Source organism: Brassica napus, chromosome C4 (assembly GCF_020379485.1).
Source record: "Brassica napus cultivar Da-Ae chromosome C4, Da-Ae, whole genome shotgun sequence".
Taxonomy (NCBI): Eukaryota; Viridiplantae; Streptophyta; class Magnoliopsida; order Brassicales; family Brassicaceae; genus Brassica; species Brassica napus.
Window position 1 is genome coordinate 44446726 of NC_063447.1, and position 11593 is coordinate 44458318.

The window sequence follows — 11593 nt, forward strand, 5'->3', positions numbered from 1 at the left end:
TGGTGGAAAATACAAATCTAGGCTTGTAATTCAAGGATTCCGACAAAAGGAAGGTTTTGACTATTTTGATACATATTCTCCAGTAACGAGAATAACATCAATAAGACTGATGATAGCAATCGCAGCCTTAAGAGATCTAGAAATCCATCAAATGGATGTAAAAACCGCTTTTCTAAATGGTGATTTAGAAGAGGAAATTTACATGAAATAACCTGAAGGTTTTGTCATTCCCGGACAGGAAGACAAAGTATGCTGACTTGTGAAGTCACTTTATGGGCTTAAACAAGCTCCTAAACAATGGCACGGAAAATTTGACAATTCAATGATGACAAATGGTTTGAAAATAAATGAATGTGACAAATGCATATACTACAAAACAACCAAAAATGTGTATGTTTTGCTATGTCTATATGTAGATGATATGCTCATTATTGGAAGCAATAAAGACATTATCAATCAAACAAAGAATATGCTCAAATGGACATTTGAGATGAAAGACTTGGGATTAGCAGATGTAATTCTCGGGGTTAAAGTCACAAGAAATTCAAATGGAATTACATATATACAAACAATTGTCCATTAGTATATATACAAACAATTGTCAGGCTGATAGTGACAGTTATCTTTCACCTGGATATCTCGAGAGAGAAATGGCCAGGCTGATATGTTGGTAAAGTCTGCTTTGAATGCAGCTCAAACAATTGTGGTTGATGGAGCACTTATAACTCCCAACTAACAGCTTTTATGATTAATGAAATATGTGTTACAAAAAATATATACATGTTAAGATTTGAGAGAAGTTTTGTGAGAATGTGTTGTATATTTCTTATTGCTTACACCACTATATATAGTGGTTCATACAAGGTGGAGTCAAAGGGAGAATTGATTACAAAGATACTCTACATAATGACATGGTCAAACTCATAAAGACTAAGGTTGAATGAGTCTTCTATGTGGCTGGATGTAAACCTCCAATGGACTCTAGTCTTGAACTTGTATGGTCTAGGTTATGGACCATCCACTTCATGATTCATAACACTCCCCTTGGATGCCATAACCATATAGGGCTTGTAACATGCTAATGTTGTCTCATTAAAACCTCTCCCGGAAAACCCAAAACCCAATGTGGTAAAAGGGAAACCAGAAAAAGAAAAAAGAGTACAACACACATTACTCCCCCTGATTTGGACATCACTGAAGGTCCTTGAGTCTTCGCATGCCAATCTGCTGCGTGAGCTTCCTGAATGTGCTGGTGGGCAATGACTTGGTGAAGAGGTCGGCTGAGTTCTCACTAGACCGGATCTGAAGGACGTTGACCTCTCCAGCTTTCTGCAACTCATGAGTAAAGAAGAACTTGGGTAGAATATGTTTGGTTCAGTCACCTTTGATATACCCGTCTTTGAGTTGAGCAATGCAAGCAGCATTATCTTCATATATGATGGTCGGACCATTGTCCTTGACCATTCCACTATCTGATCGGATGTGTTGGGTCATAGACCTCAACCATACACACTCACGACTTGCCTCATGCATGGCAAGAACTTCTGAGTGATTAGATGAAGTGGCTGCTATAGTTTGTTTCATGGAACGCCATGATATAGCAGTACCACCATGAGTGAACACATAACCAGTTTGAGACCGACCATGGTGTGGATCAGATAAGTAGCCTGCATCTGCAAAGCCTACCAAACCATCTTTGGTTTCATTGGTATAAAATAGACCCAAATCCTTAGTTCCTTGTAGGTAACGTAGGATATGTTTAATTCCGTTCCAGTGCCTTTGGGTCGGACAAGAACTAAATCTTGATAGGAGGTTTACAGCAAAACATATATCTGGTCTAGTGTGGCTAGCCAAATACATTAATGCTCCTATGGCACTGAGGTATGGCACTTCTGGACCCAGGACATCCTCATCGTCCTTCTTAGGACCGAATGGGTCCGTGTCCAAATCAAGGGACCTCACGACCATTGGGCTGGTCAATGGGTGAGCCTGGTCCATATAAAATCTCTTGAGTACTTTTTCAGTATATGCCATTTGATGCACAAGGATTCCTCCTTTCATGTACTCAAGTTGCAACCCCAAACAGACTTTGGTTTTACCTAGGTCTTTCATTTCAAACTCTTTCTTGAGATATTCAACTGTTTGGGCGATTTCCCCAGAGGTTCCAATGATGTTCAAATCATCAACATACACTGCTATGATAACAAATCCATTGTTTGCAAACTTCTTTATAAAGATACATGGACTGATAGGGTCGTTCTTATAGCCTACTTTGGCAAGGTATTCGCTTAAACGATTATACCACATTCGACCACTTTGCTTAAGTCCATATAAGGATTTGTTCAGCCTTATGCAGTGTTCTTCTCGAGAACCTTTGTTAGCTTTAAGCTCAATACCCTCTGGTAATCTCATGTATATTTCATTATCCAGTGGACCATAAAGGTATGCGGTTACAACATCCATCAACCGCATATCCAAATTTTCTTTGATGGCCAGACTTATTAAAAAGCGAAATGTAGTTGCATCCACCACAGGGGAGTATGTCTCCTCATAATCGATGCCTGGTATTTGTGAGAATCCTTGTGCTACAAGCCGTGCTTTGTATCTTACAATTTCACCATGTTCATTTCTTTTCCTCACAAATACCCACTTATATCCCACTGGATTAATGTTAGAAGGCGTCAGGATAATCGATCCAAAGACATTCCTTTTCTTTAATGATTCTAACTCCACGTTTATGGCTTCTTTCCATTTGAGCCAATCAGATCTTTGAGTGCACTCTAGAATAGACGTGGGTTCATGATCCTCATTTAAGCCCATCATATCAAGGGCTACTTTATAAGCAAATATATTATCGATGTCGACATCTTTTTGGTTCCATCTTGTCCCAGACATAAGATAATTAATTGAGATCTCATCATTAGCACCTTCAGTACCATGAGGCTCGGCGTCCCGAGTCTCATTGGTTGGTACCTTAGGCATGGCCATTTCAGCCTTGTCTGGACAATCTATGACCTCGGTTTCTTTTGCACCTTTCTTTAATTTTCGAGGTCCTTTATCTTTGGAACCAATTGGTCTACCACGTTTGAGACGTGCTTTAAACTCTGTAGCCACTTGATTGTGTCCATCATGGACATCAATACTTATTGGTGCATTACAAGCTGATATATAGGACTTAGTCCCTCTTTTCGGGTCAGCAAAGGAATCAGGCAATTGATTAGCTAGCTTTTGCAAATGAATTATTTTCTGGACCTCTAAATCACATGATTGAGTCCGAGGATCTTGCCATGATAGGGATGTTTGATTCCATTTTATTGCTTTGCCCAGCTTGTTATTCTATCCCCCTAATGTTGGGTACTCAGATTCATCAAAATGACAATCTGCATATCTGGCCTTAAACAAATCTCCTGTTGTTGGCTCAAGATATTTAATAATGGTGGGAGAGTCAAATCCAACATATATTCTCATCCTCCTTTGAGGTCCCGTTTTTGTTCTCTGTAGTAGTGCAATAGGAACATACACAGAACATCCAAATGTTTTGATATGGGACACGTCTGGCTCATGACCCGAGAGTAATTGGGATGGAGAATATTTGTGTTCACTAGATGGCCTTATGCGTATCAATTCAGCAGCATGTAATACCGCATGTCCCCAAACTGATACTGGAAGCTTCGACCTCATGAGTAATGGTCGAGCTATGAGTTGGACTCTTTTAATGAAGGATTCGGCCAATCCATTCTGTGTTTGTACATGTGCCACGGAGTGTTCCACACTTACCCCCATGGACACAACTATGTACTCTTAAAATAATTGTTTGTATAGTGATAGTTATCAATTCTCGGGGTTAAAGTCACAAGAAATTCAAATGGAATTACATATATACAAACAATTGTCCACGGAGTGTTCCATAGTAATCATTAAAAGTTTGGGAATTGAATTCATTAGCATTGTCAAGACGAATAGTTTTAAGTGGAAAATCTGAAAAGTAGGCTCTCAGTCTTATGATCTGGGCCAGTAATCTAGCAAATGACAGGTTTCTAGTGGATAATAAACAAACATGCGACCATCTGGTCGATGCATCAATGAGGACCATAAAATATCGAAATGTCCCACAAGGTGGGTGTACTGGTCCACATATATCGCCTTGAATCCTTTCCAGAAAGTTTAATGTTTCCTTAACCACCTTTACAGGTGATGGCCTTATTATTAATTTCCCTTGTGAGCATGGAACACATGGGAAGCTCTTAGGGAGAATTTTCCTATCTTTCAAGGAATGGCCAGTTGAGTTCAAGAGTATTTTGCGCATCATAGCCGAACCAGGATGGCCGAGCCTGTCGTGCCATTGGTTAAAGGCTTCTCTGAACTCTTTAGTCATTGTGACATTAACCTCGATCAAGTTTATATGGGCACAATAAAGGCCCATAGATATAGCAGGGATAGTCTCTAGGACTTTCTTATGGCCTTGGGCATTTTCATAAATCAAAATGAATTCTTTCTTTCCCTCGCCCTTAGTTTCAACATGTAGACCATTCATACGAATGTCTTTGAAACTTAACAAATTTCTCTTTGATTTAGGAGAATATAATTCATCAGAAATTTCAAAATGCGTGCCATTTGGCATCATTAAGTGGGCCTGGCCATGGCCTTCAATAAGACTGGTTGCGCCTGCTATAGTATTGATATTGGCACTTCTTAGGGTGAGGTTAACAAAATATCTTTTGTCTTTTAATATAGTGTGGCTTGATCCACTATCCACCACTAGCATGTTCTTGTCTTCTTTCATTTCTGAAAAATAGACAAGGATCATCATCTTAGACATTTCTTAAGTATAAGAATGTTTTATTTAGCTTTGTTTAAATGTTCTTAGGAAGTTTAACTGGATATATAAAATCAAATTTATTTCATAGATAGAACTTTATTTCAAAGTAGTAGAACAAAAACATAAAGCCAAAGGGAAATGCAAAGACAAAAGCAACATGATGTCGAAATCTTAATTGGCCTCTTTAAGGATATCTGAAGTCTCAAATTCAGTCTGATCATCATTGTCATGGGCTTGAACATCCTCATGGTCGACATCATTCTCATCATCATGATGGACCCAATGGGCCACAGGGTTCTTTCGCTTTATGCTCTCCTGGTAGAGTTTAACAAGATGACTGGGAGTTTTGCATCGGTTGGCCCAATGATTGGTCATCCCACACCGATGGCAAGAAGATTTGGTCGAGCCATGGGTTTTGAAGTCGGACTTATACCCACGGCTAGGTTGATACCCTCGGCCATTACCTCGGCCATATCCTCGGCCTCGGCTACGACCAAGGTGTTCACGTGGTTGAAACCCATGGTCACGTGGTTGAAACCAATGGTCACGTGGTTGAAACCCACGGTTACGACCCTGCCATCTTCCACGGCCTCTCACACGGCCATGGTTTGACTCTTTCTTTGGAGACTCATCTTTTGGCTCTCTGGCCGCATGTGCCTCAGGTAATGCCTTAGCACCAGGAGGCCTCATCTCACTATTCTTCATGAGTAACTCATTGTTTTGCTCAGCCAGCAACAAACAAGAGATCAAATTTGCATAGGTGGAGAAACCCTTTTCTCGGTATTGTTGCTGAAGCAAAACATTGCTTGTGTGGAATGTAGAGAATGTCTTCTCTAACATGTCAGCATCAGTGATAGTCTCTCCACACAGTTTCAACTTTGAGACTATCTTGAATAGAGCCGAGTTATACTCATCCACAGACTTAAAGTCTTGGATCCTTAGGTTCCTTCAATCATATAGGGCCTTTGGTAAGAGCACCGTCCTCTGGTGATCATATCTGGATTTCAGTTCTGTCCAAAGTTCCAGAGGATTCTCAACAGTGAGGTATTGGTCTTTGAGACTTTCAGCAAGGTGATGGCGTATGATTAAGATCGCACTGTATCTATCCTTCTCAGATGACTCATTGCCATCAGTGATACAAGCACCAAGGTTTTTGGATTTCAAGATGATCTTGGTGTCAAGTGCCCATTGAAGGTAATTGTCTCCGGAGAGATTGAAGGCAGCATACTCAAGATTGTTGATTTTCGACATCTGAATCAAATAATCCATAAAGGGATAAGGATTCATAATAAGATGATCAATGGGGATTTTGAATGTTTGAAATGTTTTTATATTTTTCAATCATCACTAATAAAATTCAATCATTAAAATCGATTTCAAGGTTGGTTTTAATAATAACTATGTGATCAATTGATAATTTTATAATCAAATGTTTTCAAAACAAGTATTTAAAATTTATTATATGATATACTAATTTTAAAAACTTGATTATAGTTTATAATATTTGAAATAAATATTTACTTTAGTCAAAGATTTTCATTTAAACAATCATAAAAGTTTTTCAAAAAAAAATTTCAGTTTTCAAAATCAGACATCAATGGTCAAAGATTTTCATTTAAACAATCATAAAAGTTTTTCAAAAAAAAATTTCAATTTTCAAAATCAGACATCAATGGTCAAAGATTTTCATTTATGGGTTTTAATATTTCATTTATTCTGATTTTGACTGATCACAAAGGATCAAAAACGATTTTGGCTTTAGGGTGATCATGATTGTTTTATTTATTTATTATTATTATTATTATTTTTTTTTAATTTTTGATATTGGATTTTGCTGGTTGTGAAACCAACCAAGAAAAAAAGTTTGATGTGTGTAATAGCCGATTTTATTTGGCAAACATCACATCAGTTTGGATTGAGGATTGTGATAGGGTTTTTTTTTTCATCAAATCCGGAAACATGGATGACAAAAGGAGAGAGGAGCAGCCGATTTTATTAATGGCTTTTAGCCAAGGGGATTTGCAATCTTTCAATAATTTTGTTTATGATTCAAAAGGTTCTTAGAATCATGATTCATATAGATCATGGATTCAAGATTAATATTTGAGATGATTTTAGATCTACAGATTTTTCTCTTTTATAATATCTATAGATTTCTATTGTTTTATAAGTTTTAGGATTCATAAAAAATTTAGATTCATATAGATCTTTACAATCAAAATTCAGATATGTGGTGTTCTTAGATTTTAGGGTTAGATTATTTTACCTTTTCACCACAAGGATTCTGAATGGACCACCTTAAGAGAGAGAAGAAGATGATCTGCGGATAGTGGAGAGAGGTGGAGAAGTGGCCGGCGTGGGGCTGGCCGGAGGAGAGGAGGTCGCCGGCGGAGAGCTTGCTCAGGTGGAGAGAGCTTCGTGCTGATAACGTGTTAAGATTTGAGAGAAGGTTTGTGAGAATGTGTTGTATATTTCTTATTGCTTACACCACTATATATAGTGGTTCATACAAGGTGGAGTCAAAGGGAGAATTGATTACAAAGATACTCTACATAATGACATGATCAAACTCATAAAGACTAAAGTTGAATGAGTCTTCCATGTGGCTGGATGTAAATCCACTCCATGATTCATAACAATACAAACAATTTTCGTTCGATTGTACTTTGTCTCTCCGAATATCTGTTAGCTATTACTCTAACTTCAGATTCTATTATTTTGGTCACAGGCTCGGTACTTTTTTTTGCAGCTGCCGCTAGACCCGGCGGTTAAGAAACGAACAGGGTGAATGGCTTCCTCATCTGCGTCTAAGTATGATGTCTTCCTCACTTTCCGTGGTGAAGACACACGCCATTCGATCGTGAGTCATTTGTACGCAGCACTTACTAGGAGAGGACTTTTTACCTTCAAAGACGATAAAAAGCTTGAGATAGGCGATCGCATCTCTGAAGAACTACGCAGAGCCATACAAGGCTCAGATTTTGTTGTCGTGGTTCTCTCGGAGAAGTACGCTACTTCTAGGTGGTGTTTGATGGAGCTCCAATTGATAATGGAGCTTCAGAGGGAGGGGAGACTCAGCGTCTTCCCCGTCTTCTATAAAGTAGAACCCTCTTCAGTGAGGCATCAGCTAAGAAGCTTCGATCTTGAAAGATACCAACGTGATCCAGTGATGGCAAAAAATATTCCCATGTGGAGAGAAGCTCTTAATCAGATCGCAGGCCTTTCAGGCATGGAATCTAGACGCTGGTTAGCTTTCTTCCTCAGAAATTATAAAATTTCTGTTTTGGATGTCTGGATGTTTCTTGATTGTAAATTATAATAAAGTTCTTGAATATATCTGGATGTTTCTTGATTATTAATTGTGTTTAGTTTTTATTTGTTTCAAATTTTAGCGTTGATGAGGCAACAATGGTTGAGAAAATCGCACGAGATATTTCAAGACGCAAGACATTGATGCGTAATATAGACTCGAAACATATTGTTGGAGTGGAAACTCACATGCAAGGTCTCAAGTCTCTCTTAGACATGGACTCGGAGAATTATGAAGTTCGTATGATTGGAATCTGGGGAATGGGAGGGATTGGCAAAACCACCATTGCCAAGTGTCTCTATGACCAGCTCTCATTTCAATTTGAAGCCACCTATTTCACACAAGATATCAAGGGTATTCACAAAGGCCATGATCTGATAAATTTACAAAAGAAACTACTTGTCTACAATACGCTTGGTGATGATATCAGTCTGTGGAGCGTGGAAGCTGGACGTGAGGAAATAAAGGCTAGACTTGGGAACCACAAGGTTCTTCTTGTGCTTGATGGTGTGGATAAAATAGAGCAGGTGCATGCTCTGGCAAAAGAGACGAGCTGGTTTGGCCCTCGGAGCAGAATCATCATAACCACCCGAGACAGGGGCTTGCTCCGTAGCTGTGGAGTAAAGACCATTTATGAGGTGAAGTGTTTGGACGATAAGGGTTCCATGCAGATGTTTAAACAGATTGCTTTTGAAGGAAGAAGTCCTCCTTGTGATGATTTTGAGCAACTCTCACTCCGAGCAGTCCGGCTTGCTCACGGGCTTCCTTCTGCCATTAAAGCCTATGCCTTATTTCTCCGGGCAAGGGACAACTCTCTTGAGGAGTGGGAAGAAGCAGTATGTGGACTTGAAAGTGCTACTGACGAGAACATAATGGAAATCTTGAAACTTAGCTATGATGGCTTAGCAAAAAAACATCAGAATGTTTTCCTACAAGTTGCATGCCTTTTCAACGGAGAAACTTACCAGCGTATCATTACACTACTTGATGGTTCCGGACATGAGAGGAATCTGTGTATAAGAGTTTTGGCAGAGAGATCTCTCATCAGTATAACAACCAATGGATATGTAATCCTGCATAAGTTGGTTGAACAAATGGGAAGAGGAATTATGCTTGACTGTCAAAACTTCATCGGTGATCCTGAGAAAGTTGTTGCTGCACTGGTCCACGGAGAAGTAAGTATATCCAGACTTTTTTATGTTCTTTATGTTTCTGTTATGAATGAACTCGAATCAACCTGAAAAAAGCAAAATAACTTAAACGAATTGAAGCAAATACCCAGATTAGTATATTGATTATGTGAATAAATAAATTTATAAATTTCTAAACTCATATTTATATTGACTCCAAACCCCGATTTTCTTTTTCCTTCGGAAACATTTTAATCCTAGAAAAGGTAAAAATTCCCTACTCCCTAAACGACATGCCATACCGCGGGGCTTACTTCCGGCCCAACAAATGCTAGTTTTTTATTGGTGCACATATATCTAAGACACTTCCAGAACTAACCGTTTTTATTCAAGGCCAATTATACCTTTTTTTCTTATCACCAGGGAACAGAACAAACTGAATGCATCTCCCTACACACCTGTGAGATGACCTGTGCACTCTCCTTGAAGAAGAGTGTTTTTGAACTTATGTATAAACTCAAGTTTTTCAAGGTCTACAAGCATGTTAACGACATAGAATCGAGGCTGCAGGTCACTACGGACGATGATTACCTTTGCATGCCGTGTAACCTAAAGTTGTTCCACTGGGATGCATTTCCATTGACCACCTTGCCTCTCAAGGCTGGTTCGTACTTTCTTGTTGAACTCAATCTGCGTTACAGCAATCTAGAAACACTTTGGAACGAAAAACTGGTAAAACCCCTTGCTTTTCTTCTTAATGTTTTTTATTTCATAGCAATGCCAAACTAGTCTTTGTTGTAGGATTTCGAGAATTTGAAGAAACTAGATGTGACGGGATCTAAGAATCTCAAACAACTTCCAGATCTTTCAGATGTCAAGAATCTTGAAGAGTTGATTCTAGAACAATGCACGCGACTGGAAGGGGTTCCAGAGTCCATTGGATATTATAAGCCTACCCTACGTAGGCTTGTTCTATCATACTACGGTGGGCCTGAGAGTCCCATGCGTGTTGTTGTTAGACGGAAAGTGACGCAAAGTAGTACTACATTGGAGTTCCCAACTGCAGAAGTGAGAATGAAACTTGGGGATATAACTATCGCGGGAGACGTAATATTTCATTTTTCTTCAAGTTGTCAAGGAAATGCTGAATACTTCTCCTTAAGTTCTTCTGAGCAACACAGCCCTGTCCAGCAAGCTCCTAGGGTCATCTCTGAGTTCAACAAATTTGAGACGCTCAATATCAGGAGGTTCAGCTACGAAGAGAATGGTCGACCTGTCACCTTTCACAGCTTTCCAAATCTTCTTAAACATTCAAAAGTTGTCAGATGATATTGATGACTTCGAATTCCTCCAAAAGCTGGACTTGAGCGGAAATGATTTTAAGAACTTACCATCAAATATTACTATACTTCCACGTTTGAGAACTCTGTGGCTTCGAAACTGCGGCAAACTCGAGGAACTGCCAGAGCTAGCTCAGGTGCAGTCACTCACTCTTTCTAACTGTAGGAACCTCAGATCATTGGTGAAACGCTCTGATTCGGGAAGTTACTGTTTGCTTGAGCTTTCCCTTGACAACTGCAACAATGTTGGATCACTGTCCGATCAGCTTAGTCAGTTCAACAAGTTGACATATTTAGATCTCAGCAGCCATGATTTTGAGACATTGCCATCAAGCATCTCTGATCTTACATCCTTGGTAACTCTCTGTCTCAATAACTGCAAGAAACTCAAATCAGTGGAAGAAGTTCCACCGAGCCTCCAGTTTCTGGATGCACAGGGATGTGATTCCCTTGAAGCTAATGCTTTAGAAATTTTTCGAGAGAGACTAAACAAAAAGGTGAATGTTCTGCCCTTGAGGCCTTGAACCATCTCAACTATGGTTTATTTAGTCCCTTTATCATCATTTTTCTTCATTCTATACTGTTTCCTTGCATTTTAAATTCTTGTATCAATCCACACAAAATGGATGGTAACCAATGTTCATTTACTTTATATGCTTATATATGACCTATATAAGTCCCAATAACAACTCTCTATTTAGTTTACCAATGCCAAATTTTCCACCAAGACTCTGGTTGCGGCTGTCAAACTTTATTGAGAAACGGTATGGCCTGTTTTTAAGAGCAACTGAAGAATCTTTTTGACTGTTTCTCAAGACTTTACCGTGAAGAAGAATGTTATGATTGGATTAGTGAAAGTGGAAAGTCCATGACAATGAGGGATAAAAGGGACATGAGATGATTTTAGTTAGTGGCAAGTGTTGTAGCGGGAGAAATATTTTTTTTCCATTATTCGTTCCAACATAGCTAGTGAGAGTGAAGTGTATATTTGGAC

At 39.0% G+C, this 11593-nt stretch overlaps 1 protein-coding gene and 1 pseudogene across 1 annotated transcript; one reads left to right on the top strand and one right to left on the bottom strand.

The window, feature by feature from the left end:
• Positions 1-4990: 4990 nt before the first annotated feature.
• Positions 4991-6070, bottom strand: LOC106393831. The gene is made up of 2 exons (XM_013834489.2): positions 5798-6070; positions 4991-5707 (listed from the first exon to the last, which is right to left on the bottom strand). Exons 1-2 carry the CDS (start codon positions 6068-6070, stop codon positions 4991-4993), a joined length of 990 nt encoding a protein of 329 aa, XP_013689943.2.
• Positions 6071-7542: 1472 nt separating this feature from the next.
• LOC106393832 lies at positions 7543-11168 on the top strand (annotated as a pseudogene).
• The last annotated feature ends 425 nt before the right edge of the window (positions 11169-11593 follow it).

Excerpts from the sequence above, each read along its gene's own strand:
- LOC106393831 (XM_013834489.2), bottom strand. The coding sequence starts at position 6,070 with ATGTCGAAAATCAACAATCTTGAGTATGCTGCCTTCAATCTCTCCGGA. Across the intron at positions 5,708-5,797 it reads GATATGATCACCAGAGGACG|ATAGTCTCAAAGTTGAAACT; the intron begins GTGCTCTTACCA and ends GCTCTATTCAAG.